The following is a 15,009-nucleotide window of genomic DNA, read 5'->3' as shown; positions in this document are numbered from 1 at the left end:
TCCTTGTCTGCCAGCAGAAAAATCCCACAGGACAACCAAGTTGGATGTTTGCTCCTCTCAGGCTCCTGCAGCTCAGCCTCAGCAGCCCTGCAGCTTCCTGGAGGGGACACTGAGCTGAGGATCCTGCAGTGAGCACCACAGGAGCAGTGAGCATCACAGGATGCTGGCTTTGCTCTGTGGGAGGTGGGCAGGGTGACCAGAGGTGTCACCAACCCTCAGTAGGTTCACACAGCTCATGTGGCTCCCATCTGCCACACCCTTGGCAGAACCAAACTCCTCTGCTCTGTCAGAGCTCCAAACTCACAGCAAGCCCTCACTGCCTCTCCTCTGGCCAAAGGATGGGAGCAGCAGTGGGAAGTGTTGGGTGCATCCCCTCAGTCACAGCTGCAGACACCCAGTCAGACAGCCAGAGCGTGTCCAGACAGCACACAAAAGCTGTCAGGGCTGGCATGTGACAATCCAACCACCCAAATGGTCTGGCCATGCCAGTTTAACTGTCCAAGCAGCTCTGGAGAGGACAACACAGGTCAGGGACAGCCCCAGTGCAAAAGCTACCCTGCTTGGATACATGGGGGAGTTTATCTGCATAGAGACAAACCAAACAGGCCAAGGACAGCCCATACTGTCCCCTAGTGCAGACACAGCCTGGACACTCAGAAGGAAGGTGGCACTGAGGATTTCTGCCTTCATCCCATATCCTCTCACCATCCAGAGAAGCCCCAGAGAGTGGCTGCAGTAGACACGTGAGCAGTTCCCATCACAGACAAGAGCCCCTTCACTGCCAAATGCACTATCCCCAAAGCCACTCAGCCCCAGGTGTCATTTCATGCCCAAGCAGCACCAGTCCCCCACTTCCAGCTGCCCCAGGGTTGGGATGCACTCACTGTTGCAGCTGCCGACGGTGCCAGTCTCTGTCGCTGCCACGCTGTGCTGAGCTGGCCCTTCAGACGCGGCCCTTCCTGACAGTGAATGGGTGAGAACAAGGGAAGGAGACAAACAAAAGAGAAGGGAAGGGTGAGAGAGGGAGGGAGGGATGGGGGGGATGAAGCAAGGGGACAAGAAGGGAAAGGGTGTGTCTTTAACTGAACCAAAAGTCTTTCGCTAGCTGCAACATCCCAGCACTGCTCAACCTTTGCTGTGGGGGCCTGGCGCAGGTGAGACCCTCTGGCCACCACCTCGCACCCCACACGGTCACCTGCACCAGTGCACAGAGAGGGTGAGCTGGGCAAGGGGCACTCAGCCTCCTGAAACTTCTCCTCGGACTGTGAGGCGACCCAGAATGGTCACACAGAATGCCATCCCTTGAGGGACCCAGAATTCTTCTCCAGATGAGAGAAATTTTAGGAAGCTTGAGCATTTCCTCTGTATCTGGTACTTCAGCATCCTGCTTCTTGCCCATTGCCAGCCCTCCTGAGCACGGTGCAGGGACTCATCTGCCTCTGCCAGCAGAATAAGGCCCAGGCTGATATCTTCACTGAACAAGCTCAGGGCAGCCAGAGTTAAGGGTATTGTTGGCCAAATGTCCCAGCGAAGGACCTCGCACATCACCCTACACTGGCCCAAAAGTCTTTGTCCCATCAGTACTGTCACAGGTTGGGAAAGAAAATAGCTGATCCCACAGCTCCAAATCACCCACAAACCTGCCAGCAATCAGAAAACTGTAGTTTAGAAAGGGACAGGGGAAGCAAAATTCTGGGGCAGGAAATACAGCTCTACATTTTTCTCTGCATCAAAGTAGGAAAGATTTGGAGAATAGGAGAGGGGAAAAGGGGTAGGGATCTCAGTGAGCACACTGAGAGTGAATGAGAGGCATAAAGTCTGCTGACTTTCCAGTGAGATGTTTGTGTTCCCACTAGGACAAAATCCCAAGATGGAAAGACAGCTGGTGAACACAGTGATTTGGGGGTACACTTCTGGCTGTGCTGCTGAGGAACTCAGGCTGAGAACTGCCTGGGGAATTCCAGCTGGTCACTTCCCTCCCCTGCCCACCCTGCAGTGGAAACTGAGCTGCTGAATGTAGCTGACAGCTCATTCTGCTTAGAGGATTGTCCATTGGATGACTGACTCACCTCCCTTCCCAAAAAGCTGAGGTAGGGATTGGTGGGGGGAAAGGCTTAGAAAATTGTTTCATGCTGGTTGTTTAAATTGCCTCTGCATTACAGTTGGGGGAAAACAAAAGAGAAGTCTATGCACAAAACTGCATCTTAAAGCCAGCTGTGGCAGAGGCATGGATTTTGGAAAGAAGTAGAGCAAATGAAGTCATCCAGCAGTGGGGGAAAAACATCAATATAATATAGTGCAGAACAAAGCAAATTCTACCTCAAACACAGAGCTGAAAGGGAAACATCTCTCTCTGTCAGATCTATTACCATGCGTTTATTCCAATAACAAATAACTAACCCAGAGAGTAACCCAAACCTGATTTATTTCTCCATCTAAGTAAATATGTAGAGGCAGCCGAATTTGAGAGTTAAAACGACTGATCTCATATGTTTTCTTATATATGTTGGAAAAAATAGGAATGAAGTTTCTGCCTTGCTGCCAGGGGATGCTGGCAAAGCATTTGAGCTATAGATATTGTATCTTGTCACTAATGACTGCAGGGAACTAAAAGGGATTTGGATTTTTTAATGCTTCACATTAATTGATAATTTGGTCTCAGAATCCACAGTGGAACAGAGGATTTGCTATATTGGATCTGTCTAGCGGCCCATAAAATCTGGCATCTTGCCCCAGTGATGCTCAGAAAAATTATCATCCAGCGTCTTTTCTTATAAGGTTTTTGGCCATTCATGTAAGGACCATACAGCAGAAAGGGGCAGAAGGTCCCTCTGGCCTACACAGCAAACATTTCCAAACACCCTGACATGTGAGCTTGGCAGGGTTCTCTCTTTATATTTGTCTGGATTTTTGTTTTGGTTTCTTTATTTCTTTAAAGCAAGAAAGAAACTCTTTAACCAAAACCATTCTCAACAGGTACACTGCTGCTTTAACTCTTGGTCTCCACAGCCCAAATAGAGAGGAGGTGAACTCCAGGTGTTTTCAGAAGGCAAAGAGGAGCAAGGCTGAGGCCAGAGTGGGGAGATGCCTTCTGCTGAGCAGAACACTATTGATTGGGCAGGATAAAGATTTCCTTCACTAATGCCTTTAGCAATCTTATCATGTGTCGCCCACATAATTGGATGGGGAAGAGAGAGGTGGAATCACTTAAGCGTTCAAAGCTCAACACGCGCTGAGAGAAGATTCCCATTTCGTGTGTGTGTGCAATTTTGTGCATCGTTGCCCCTTGATTGTACATTGAACACGCTCTCTTTGACAGCCCAGCCCTAAACAGCCTGGGTATTAAAGCTGCTTGCAAATAGGGGCTTTCTCCATCCAGCTGGGAGGGAGAGGAGCTCGCTGGGGCTGAGAGAGGCAGGGCTATGAAAATGGGGGGAACAGGAGAGGAAAGCCTGGAGAAACTCTGAGTATGCAGAAATCAGCAGGAAAAAAAGAAAAGCAGTGGTTTCCTTCCATACAAGCATCTTAATTAGGGATGTTGATGAAGATATTTGCATTTAATTTTTTCAGGGAGGCCTTCAGTTTGTCATCAAGCAAAGCATAATTTATCCATGATCTCACTAAACTGGCTGATAACTTCTCTACCTCCAGTTTATTTGATCACACTGAGGTTTGGGGGTGCTCCCCACCTTTCTTGATCAGTGTGTCACCACAAAAAAGATCTCTTGGCTGCACCCATGGTAAAGGAGAGCTGAGATCATGGTCCTGCAGGTGGGAAGGCAGGAGGAGGCTGACCTAGACAAGATGAGGGGAGGGTTTTACATTTGCAAGTTCCAGTCTTGCTGGACTGTAAGCAGCAATGCTCTTCCCAAAGCAAGAACAGCTCACCACCCACACTCTTTCTGGTCCACCTGTGCTGGAATCATGAAGCTGGAATAATATTCTGGCATAAGGTTCTCTACCTTCTTCTGCTCTACCTGCAGTTTAAATCAATTTAAATACAGTTTAAATTTGTACCCACTTTGATAAACCCAGAACCATCAGTGTCTCTGACCTACTGCGTACAAAATCTTTCCTTATTTCTGGTGACACCAAAGTGAAACAAGTTTTGGATGGATCTCCACCAAAGGAGAGTCTATCTTGCTTAAAATGAGGCACTGAGCTCTGTCTGTCACAGCTTTCAGGCTAATGGGATGTTCCAAGTGGGGACAGGAGGAAGAAGCGGGCACACTGCATGCAGGCAGCCTCTAGCAGGTGTTGGGAACCACACTTGGACAAAACAAATTAAAACAGGGGAAAGAAAAAACAGTTCACAGCCAGGAGGAGGGGAAAAACTACTCAAGGATGGATGGGGATCACAAGTAGCTTCTCTTTCCTCTCTAGATCTGTTGGCTGCAGCCAGGGAACACTGAAAATAGAAAAGAGCCCTGCCCTCCATAGTAAAGTTTTATGCAAAGGGAATTGTTTGAAGGAAAGGGTTCCTGAACTTCCCTGCAGGAAGTTCCAGTTTTTATTTCAAGTTTTTACAGCAGAGTTGACAGACTTGGGTAGTTTGGCTTCACTAAGAAACAGCCCCAACTTCTGGGGATGGTATCACTACCCCAGTGGTGGCTCCAGCATTTGACTGGTTATTACTCCCAGGACTCTCCTCAGATCCCAGGAAAGCAGAGATCAGCCTGGACAGCTTTTAAGAGCAGCCAAAGTCCTGTCAGCATGGACATGGACTGGAAGAATCGTCTCTGTTGAATCCAAACTTGTCATATATACATCCTCAGGTGTTTTAGATCAGGAAATACTGAACAAACAATTCCTCCCTGTTTGGCTACATCTTTGACCTCTGCAAATGGAAGGTTAAAAACCATCAGGAAGCTAAAATGAAATGCTTTGAACTCCCAGCCCTCTGGATCTCAGCCTGATGTTTGGGAGAAATCAAAAGCCTAAATTCAAATGCCTGGGAAATGGGGCTGAGCTTTGATTGAAAGATCCTAAGTTTGATAAGCTCTCAGTAGGTATGTGAGGGTTTGGGGGAAGCGCAGGGATTTAGCTGGAGGTCAGTGTTTCGGTGAATATTGAGACTGTATTAAACAAAAATTCTGAGCCAAATGACTTGCAATGACAGCAGCAACATACCCCAAGCAGGAGAAGAGGTGAGCGTGGAGGTCAAGTACCAGAGCAGGGAGTTTTTATCTCCCAAAAACAAACCGCTCTTTTGTGCCTGTGCTTCAAAGAAGATGTCACCAGATTGTGAGAGCTCTTCACCTGCCACATCCCTCTCATTACTGGAATGAAATAAATGGCAACAGCATGAAAACAGCAACTCAAGCAGGAGAACAACAGGTAGACATCGAGAAAAAGGGGAGGGAGAAAACAGGGTGCAGATGCAGGTCTTGACAGGGTGGAGAATTAGGGCAATTACCGTTTCTGAGGAAATGCCAGGAATACAGCACAACCTAATTTCCCCAATTAATTCTTCTGCACTTGAGCTGCTTTGTGTGAAGGGCTCTTAAGGTTTCAAACAGGAGGAGAAAAAAAAAAAAAGACTCAACATTTGTTTTTCCCTCAGTGTAGAAAAGGGGAAGTGTTAAGGAAAAATGTCTGGCTAAAACACAAGATGATGCTGTTACATCTTCCTTTCAGGAGATAAGGAGCTGTGCCACAAATTCAATTTGCAGAGGTTTTTATAGGAGCCACAGAGATATCAAAGACCAGCACGTTCATTATCACACTGACTTTTCCTGCACGCAGAGCACACCAGGACAGGCACAGAGACACTTCAGCCACACACCCACATGGAGCCATTCCCTCACCTCCCTTTCCAACCCTACTGCAGCTTAGGATGAATCTGGTTCCTCTGCCCTCAAAACCCCCAGCCAGGGCAGCTGTGTGGCACCATGGCATGAGCCATCCACACCTAAAGAGGCATACAGATGTCATCTCAGGGGAGTGATGGCAATAAGAACAAGGGAAGAAATAACAAATCAAAGGTTGGGGTGATGGGGTGCACTGGATAAAGATTGAGAAGGACAGAATACTTTCAAACACAGGCTCTTGCACATAGGATGACTGTAGCTCTGCTTGGCTGGCACATCTGTATCAGTCACATCTCCAGGTCAGTGTGAGACTTTTTTTGCCCCTACTCTTGTAGGTCTGACAAAGCAAGATATATTTCCATAATCCCAGCTAAGAAGGAGAAAATTAAAACACTTTTCACTTCTAAGTCCTCTTCCTAATAGAACATACATTTATAGATGTGAAACCTTCCCAAAACCTGAACACAAAGGATGTAGAGAGAGCAGCATATCACATTTTCCTCCTCAGAGAAGGGCTAGAAGAGGAAAAGGTGGTGCACAGCACTGAGGTGCTGGGAATGCTGCTGATTGTGAAGCTGAATGTGACACACACATTGTACCTTCTACAAGAGATCCCCCACAGCAGCCAGCATGGCCAGGGACTGAGCTTGCTCCCCAACCATCAGCCTGAGCTGAGCCTGAGGAGAGTGTCTGAGTGCACAGCCTGGCTCATTCTCTGTCCAGAGCTGACTTACAGCCAGTGTACACTGTGTCTACCATAAAACCTGAGAGTGGCAGCTTATTTTCTCTCCCAAAGTGAAGCAGTACCATGTCCCAGCTAGAAATTCAGGGGGAGTTTTCCTCCCCTGTGCCTGTTGGCTTTTCCCTTAGCAGGTGATGGTTCAGAGCCCCAGCACACTCATCCCAGGGCTCCATCCTGGTGCTGACAGGGCTGGGCAGCAGTTCCCCTGTGCTGGGAACCTCTCATGCTGCACACACACTGCATGAGCTGCACAGCAAAACCACAAAGGAAGCACCAGGGGGCTGAGAGTGGGTGTTGTGCAGCTGAGGGATCCACAGGAGCTCTAAGGGGCTCTGCCAAGTCTGCACAAAAAGGGAGAGTACAGCTGACCCTCTGCAGAGAGGTCAGAGCTGGTGGGAACAGAGCACCAGTGATGGTGTGATTATTTTTGGAGCCCTCTATGGAGAATAATGTGGGTCAGACTAAATCCAATTTCAATGCAAGGCTTGTCTGTTTGTCAGTCCTATCTACCATGCTGCATGAGCCTCCAGAGGAGCATGACCCAGGCAGCTGCTAAATCTCAGTGACCTATTGCACACATGGAAACTTCACTGGAAAAACAACTGGCTGTATCTGTGAGAAAGAAGCCAATCTTGAATGGCAGAGGAAAAGAACAAAAGTAAGAGGTGGTCAAGATGAGAGATGGCCCTCAGAAAGCAACCTTAAATGGGTACTGAAAATTATCAAGAATATGGGGGGGTTTTCTGGCCATTTGAAAGAAAAAGAAGAAATAAATTGTTTACATGGTAAACCTTCATGCTTCAGAGGAAGAGGGATCCCAGACTTTTTAAGGAACACTGACCTAAGGCCAAAGTCATAGCAGAATTTTTTTTGTTCTGATGATCTAAGGGTGTGAGAGCCAAGGTTCATGGGAAGAGATATTAATCTTTTATTAAACCAACTGATACAACAGAAAATAACAATAAAAAAGAACTCAGAGAGGGTTTGTGCACCTAAAATTCATTCTTTCTCCCCCTTCCAACAATATCTTGTGTTCTATTAAAAGATATTGCTTCTTCCTGTAAACCTTGTTTCTCCCAAATCCAAACAATGCTCCAGAGTGGTGAGGACACAGAAACAGGGAGCATTTTTGTCATTATGATTATCTCTGTATTGCTAGAAATAAATAAAAAAAATATCAGAGCCTTTTTCAAGTCCCGCACGTTTTTGGTTTTGGTTTTTTTTGTTTTTTTGGGTTTTTTTTGCCAAGCAGGTGTGCTCTGCATGATGAACCGACCAGGAGAACACTCAGGACTGATCTCTGTGAAAGGATGGAGCTAAATCCCTAAGAAGTATCAAGCCCAGCCCAGGATTTGGAGCAGGATGCCAGAAGAGTAGGACAGAGGAAATATGGACAGAGGAATGTCTTCATGAGGTTTAATGTCTACATAGCTCCTTCCTCTCTTTGGCATGTGACTTCACTGCTGATGTCCACCCATGTCAGGACATCACCTCAGCAGTTATTAAGGAGTCTTCACTACACTTTAGGACTGTATTCTCATCTGAAGATGAAGAAATACTGCCCTGTCCCTGGACAGCTGCCACGTGATTTTGTTTTGGAACTCAAGTACACACTTAGGGGGAAAATATGGAAAATTATTTCGGTATTACTGGAGCTTGGGTGGGTCCAGAGTCACAGAAGGGCTCTTGGAGCAACCAAACCCCAGTGTGGTGTGCAGGGTGAAAGAGCAGCTGGGGATTCTGATCTCAGCCCTGGTGATGCCCCCAGCTCTGACACTCCCCCACAGCCACCAAGACACCCTCCAGGACAGCCCTGGGCAGGCACCCTGTGCCTCACTTGCTGCAGTCTCCATGCCACCCTCAGCTTGGCTGAGGCACAGTGTCCCTGACCTGCAGCGTCCCACCACCTGCTGTCACAGTCCTGAGTCATACCTAAAAAAAATCGCCTACTCACAGCGTTTTTTAGAGAAAACAACAAGGAAAATGAAATCCGCCCAAACCTTTCCTCTCCAGTGTGGATATATTCCATCCCGCCTTCCCACAGAGACCCACACCAAAGATTGCACAGCACGTTACACAACACAGCACAGAAATGCTCCTTCAGCAGCCCTTCCTTCCCTCCTCACACAGAAGCTGGGCTACTTCTCCCTGGCTCCCCAGTTCCTCCACTTTCCACTCAGATGCTGTTCCGCCTCCCCCCTCCACTTCCACCTCCACAATCATTTTCTGTCCATCCTGTCTTCTCAAAAGGAGGTTAAAAGGCAACAGCTGACGGGATCCCTCTGTGATGGAGGAGGAAAAGGATGCATCAGTCCTCAGACAGAGCATGGAGAGCCTGCAGAGAGGGGGAACAAGCCTCTCTGCTGTTTTTGTTACGCAAATGTTTGTTTTCTGTACCCAAATGTGTAACAGAAATTTAATCAGCTCACCTTTGTTAAAGTAATTTTGCATCCCACAAATGCAGGAGACAGATGGTGTACTTTCTTTGTCTTAAAAGATTAAAAAATGGGAAAGAAAAGAAATGGCTAGGAACTAATCCTCAGCCTGGAAGACAATAATATATCCACATACCCAGTTATCCAGGCTTGCAGGGCCTGGGCAGGAGCAAACACAGGGACCCAGCAGACTGAAGAGAGTACTTGCAGAGAGCTCCAGTCCTGTCACTTTATGTCAGCTTGGGGTGGGATTTCTCCCTGTGTTTCCAGAAGATGACAAATTACAGCTTCTCCCAGGGCTTGGACACAGCAAGTAATATTTTCTAGAACCAACTGAAGCAGAACTTTTCTGCAAGTCCCACTGCTGGCAATGGCAGGCTGTCTGAAGGGGAAAGCTGCCATGCACAAATGCTGGAAAACAGAGTGGGAAACTTCACCAGGCAGATCATGGATGTGACCAGGGACAGCACTGAAGACTTTGAAAGTTCAACTCTTCAGCCAAATCTCCAGCTTTCATAGCTGAGACCAAGGAACAGTTTGATTCTCCCACTTGAGCTTGTTTGCTCATATTCTGGGAGGAGTGTGGTTGGACATCCTCCACAGAGGGGATGAAGGACACCTGGCCCCTGGAATTCTGCTCTTTGTTGGCCTGGGGAGGCTTCCCAGCTCTGCCACCAATTCCTGCTTTGGCCTTGGGCAGGTGATGCCACCAGTGTAAATATGGGCAGTCAGAACCTTATTTGCTAGAAACCTTCTTTGGACTTTAACACAGATAAAGCCTCAATGAATTAACTTCATGATCAAAAGTTTTAAACATACCGAAAGTAAGTGAAAACAAAGAAAGGAAAATCAGCTAAGAACAAAAGGCTGTGATGGTCTGAAACTCAGTTCTTGCTCTGGTAAGTAGGTGATAAAAGTTTACAAGGAATTTGCTGAAGAGCCTTATGACACTGCAGGAGACAGCACGGAGCAGTCCTCAGCAAAGCACTTTGCACAGACAGGATGAGGGCTACAGGACACCACCACAGAGAAGACAAATCCCACGACAATAAACTGGCCTGTGGAGATCATCTCAGCCCTCCCAGCTGTGGCAACAGCCAGCAATTTCTGCCCTTGCACAGAGGGCTCTTGGTGTTGCAGGAGCACGAGCTCAGCTGGAATCGTGTCCAGCAGTGCCTGTGCTTGGGGCAGGATTAGCATGGCTGAGGGGAAGAAGGCAGGCAAGAATTTGGGTAATCACAAGTGCTGCTTCTCATCCTCCCCTGGGCTCTTTTCTTTCCTACTCGTTCCTTCCTGACATTTCAGCAGTTATGGGACCACATCACCTCTCTTTTCTCACCACTGCCCAGTAACTGCACTGAGACCTTTTCCCAGCATGGGTTTCTCTGCTGCACAGTGAAGGTTGGTTCCCTCACTGGTAATTAAACCCAGTGGCAATCCAGTGTTCTGGCCTGGGAGAGGTGATACATCTCAGCACAAATCTGATCACGTTTTTCTTCCTCCCCAGCACAGTAATTGCACTTAGCAGCTATCACATAATGAAAACTTCCTGAATCGGGTCAAGACAACAGGTCACCCCTTTCTGGGTAGCTGGGAGAAATCATCCTCCATGCCAAACACACATGTTGTAAGCAGAAATAAATCAGCTTCTGTGCAAGCATCAAGCTAGAAAACATGGCTCCCTAGTCTGAGAAGCCCTTCCCTGCTGGTGGATGGCCCAGAGACAAATTCCAACTGCAGTGTGCTCCAAACAGTTCTCACAACACATTTCTCCTGCAGCTGGGAAGGGAAAAATGTTGTTCCCCCAGGGATGCTGCCATCAGGCAGGCAGGACAGTGCAGACAGGTACAGAGGGAGTGTGCAAGACAAGGGAACAGTGTGAGCACAAATCACAGGAGAAAAAGCTGGAAAGGCATTCCTGGCTCATCAAATCCCTCCCCAGGGATGAGTACAGGATTAGCCTCTACACTAAACTCAGGCATTTTTGTCTAGTTGCTTCCTGAACTTCTTTAATTACAAGCTCTCAGCAACCTACTCCTGGCAAATTATTCCATTGTTTAAATTATGACCCTGCTGGAAAAAAAAATGTTCTGAGGTCAAACCTAAATTGACTATTATTTCCTCTTCCATATTTTATGCCCTTATCAGTCAGTCTTTCAGTTGCCTTCTTTCTAGGTCCCTGTATTAAGTTTCTTTAATCTAACACCAGAGGTCACAGCCTGTAGTATTTATCATCTCTCTGGATTACCTTTAATTTGTCAATGTCTTCAAAAAACAAAGAATAAAAATAGGCAGTAAGGATGGAATGATTTCAGAGCCATCCAAAAGCATGTGACTGTGTGCTGGGGTATCACAGAATCTGTGTGTAGGCATCTGCATGGGTGTCTGAACTACAAGCATGGCCAGGACTGAACAGGATTGAGGACAGTGGTTTAGGGATGCCTGATCAACTTCTGTGCACGTTTTAATGAGGTAATAACCAAGCAAGAGAGCCCAAGGGCTCCAAAAACTGATTTACTGTAACATTTCCTATCTCCCTTTGCTCTGAGCATCAGAGTGCCACTGCAGCTGCCTTACCCTGTAGTAATCAGTGCTGTAGACATCTCTTGACATCCCAAAGTCTCCGATCTTCACCAGCAGGTTGGCTCCGACCAAGCAGTTCCTGGTGGCCAGGTCTCTGTGGACAAAGTGCTGGGAGGCGAGGTACACCATTCCAGAGGCGATCTGGCTGGCGATGTGGAGCATCTGGGATAGCCCCAGCTCCCCTTTGGCTTGTCGAGGCTGCCCATCCACAAGGATCATAGCATCTGGGCCGTGTGCCCTACAGGAAGGAAAAGGCAAAAAGCTCAGAGTTGGGTCTCACAAGCGACCAAGATCCCACACAGTCACTGTTCTTGCTGGATGGGGACCAGCCCCCAGCTCTGCACTGTGAGGACAGACACGGCTCCAGTGGAAAGGAGCAGAGAAAGGCTTGAGAAAAACCAGGAGGTTGAGGCTTTAGGGGAAAAAGTCACCATTCTGACTTCCTCTTCTGAAATTCCTTTTCTGTCCCCTGACAGTCTGAATGTGGTGCTGCTTCACAGGAAGGAGAACACCAGAACTCTGCAAGTTTCCTAACAAGGCCTGTTGCCTGTCTGAGCTAACAGCAAATGGCAGCAACTTATTGCAGACTGCAGAGCGGGTCTATAATGGCAACGTGCTGTTACCCCCACTTCAAAACTGCTGCTGACAGGAAACAAAAGCTGGAAAAGCAGCAACCAAAGGAAAAGGGGGAAGTGATGGACACCCTGAGTGAGCAGAAAGGGATGTGGTCACTGCAGACCCCAAGGCAGTGGGGGGTTGTGCCAGGAACACCCAGCCTTGCCCCCCACCCGACCTGCAGGCAGACTCCCATGCACACCACTCCTCGGGATGCTCGCTGGAAGGCCATGCCTGCATTTTTCCATGACAAGACCTTTTCTATCAGTATTTTCTGGGGCAGGACCACCATTGCAGCCTGCCCTGGTGCAGACAGCAGGGTCTGTTGTGGCACCACCAGTGTGGTGGCCCTGGGAGGCATTAGGAGCCATGCCAGCACATGCCACCACTAACCCAGATGGAATGTGCTGATCCTGGTGCTTCCCCTTGCCTCACCAGTTAATGTTTCAGGCCACTAAAACTCTGTACTCTGGGAAGCACACAAAGGTCTAACAACTCCGAGGGGAATTTATTTATTGTGCTTTTCTCTATGAAACTGGGTCTAAAGTGAGCTTCTTCCATTTTACTGTTTTTCCAATTTCTGCAATTAAACTAGGGAAAGTCCATCTGAGTGTCTTACAGACTCCCAGTGTCCCTGGCCTTCAGTGTCTGGGAGTCACTGTCTCCTGCTCTGGGCTGGGTGAATTATTCCACGATAAAAACTGCTGCTTTCTGAGGGATTCCATCAATGCTTCCTGACCCCCTTGCAGCCACCATTCCCCATCAGCAGACACCTCACCTGAGAAAGCCCAAACTCTCCATATGACCCCTTAGGCATTTTGAGTGCCTCTTTGCAGGGTCTAAGCTCCCTTGTCCCCAAAGCCATCTTCCTTTAGGACACAAAGGGCTTTTAACTGCCTACCACATTCCAGCATGCAGGGAAAGGAGCACTAGCTGCGTTTTCCAAGGCTGCACAGGAAGGAGAAGCTGGCAGCTAAACACAGCTGGAAGATGAGAAGCTGCAATCCCAGGGACCACACACCTGGAAAAGTTTCTTTTCCTTCATAAAGGCCAAAGTTAATACAACAAGCTTTCTTTTCCAATGAGACTGGAGATTAATTTCATCAGGCATGAGCGTTTCTCAGACATGCCCCAAGAAAGAGCTGGGACATGGGAGTGAGGGGTCCATGGCTCCAGCATGATTTCAGCCTTAGGAACTCACTGCTGAGTGAAACAATTCCATCAGGCATTGTCACTGGGCACACAACATCTTTCTGAGACACGGAGAGAGCCTGTTTTGCACTGTACTCTTTGGGAGGTTAACTAGGGCAGTGAGAGAGGTTGTTCCTCAGCTGTAATATCTGATTTCTCTAAGGGAATAGGTTGCTGGTTCTGCCAGGAAAAAGGATAGGTCAATTTTGAGTTTTTCTTTGTGAAGCACTTGAAGAACAGCACCTCTTGCTCTCTTTTTCAGACTGCCTGCCTTCAGTCACAAGGCTGAGGCACTGTCCTTAACACTGCATCACCAATCTGGGCTAAAACCCCCCAGCTCATGGTTTCATGCTGGTGGCAGAGTTCAATCTGCTGCTGCTGGGAGGTTGCTGAGGCCTCCAGGTATGACAAAAGAAGGTCCCAGGTAACCAAGGCTGCTCCCCCATGAACACGGAGCTCTGTAAAGCCAACAACCTTCACTCATCCTACCTTGACACAAGATGTCTTGGTTTTATCAGAGCTTGAGACAGGGACTGAGCTATAAAATCCTATTCGATCTACCCACAACTATACCAAAATGAGGATGAAAGTCAATGCAGGAATGGTCCCAGCTCACCCACTGCCCTGCAAATGCCCCAAAGAAGCTGGAGACAGGTTGGCACTACTTGGCAGAGGAAAGAAATCTCTAGGATTCTTCCTTATGTTCTTCTGGTGTGGCTGACTGCTTAGAAGTGAAAACCTCAGGGAAAAACTTGTGTTTCCTAGCCAGAAACTGTGTTGGTAGAAAAACAGTCAGTGAGTGTATCCCCAACTCCAGATCTAGACCTGCCATGCACAAGATTCTTGTTCCTCCTGCAATCATATTCACACTTAGCAGTCAAAACAGGAAAATATCAAGGGTCCAATTTTCTAAATATTGGGAAATAAAACTACTAATTATTTCAAGAGGTAAGTACCACTCCACTTGCATGCAGGTTGCAGAGTGGAATTTTTGTTTTGTGGCAGAAGAGCAACATAAACATCCTTCCACAGCTGCTCCCTGGCCCTTGGTGCTGGTGGATACAGAGCACACAAATGATCTGCCTCAGGCTGATGAAATGGTTGAATGATGGTGGAGAGCACTGGGAGCTCTGATAATTTGCATCTCTCTAGAGACAGAGAAGGTAATTACAGCACTTCTTCAGGCCTTGCCTGACTTCATGAGTAGCCTGGTGCTGCAGGTTAGAGACCAGGGAACAGGGATGGACCCCACAGGCACTGCCTGAGACTGCTCCAACATTTCTCAGGTCTTTTCTGAATGCAGGAATGAGAACCAGTGACCAGTGGACACCCAGGATGAAAATCAGATTAAGGACACCAACAGATTTCTCAAAGGAATATTTTGATGATTGTGCTGTTGAAGCAGGAGCTCAGTGGCTGAGGGAGTGATGGCAAGTGACCTTCCTGCTTCAGGGGGACATGGCTTTGCTGGAGGTGCAGGATTGGAGCTTGTGGCTTCATGTCCTTCCATCCCCACGGGGCAGAGAGGGATCACAGCCACGCTCCCTGCAGCTTAAACTTGCTGAGGCAGGAGATGATAACTCTGGTTTCCACATCTCCTGAGACTGCCTAAGAGAAAAAGTCGGGATAGGGC

At 47.8% G+C, this 15,009-nt stretch overlaps 1 protein-coding gene across 2 annotated transcripts in view; it reads right to left on the bottom strand.

Moving 5' to 3' along the window:
• The window catches only part of NTRK3 (neurotrophic receptor tyrosine kinase 3), a 201,840-nt gene that overhangs the window by 19,806 nt on the left and 167,025 nt on the right, over nucleotides 1–15,009 (bottom strand). The window contains exons 15-16 of one of the 2 annotated variants that reach the window (XM_021530338.3): nucleotides 11,565–11,808; nucleotides 885–959 (exon numbers count right to left, since the gene is read on the bottom strand). In XM_021530338.3, coding sequence (XP_021386013.1) covers nucleotides 885–959; nucleotides 11,565–11,808 — 319 coding nt within the window. The remainder of the gene's footprint in view (nucleotides 1–884; nucleotides 960–11,564; nucleotides 11,809–15,009) is intronic. The other variant, XM_021530339.3, reaches the window with a different exon arrangement.

This window comes from Lonchura striata, chromosome 11 (assembly GCF_046129695.1).
Source record: "Lonchura striata isolate bLonStr1 chromosome 11, bLonStr1.mat, whole genome shotgun sequence".
NCBI classification, from domain to species: domain Eukaryota; kingdom Metazoa; phylum Chordata; class Aves; order Passeriformes; family Estrildidae; genus Lonchura; species Lonchura striata.
The sequence above is the reverse complement of the archived record's forward strand: the minus strand, read 5'-3'. Positions and strand labels throughout refer to the sequence as shown.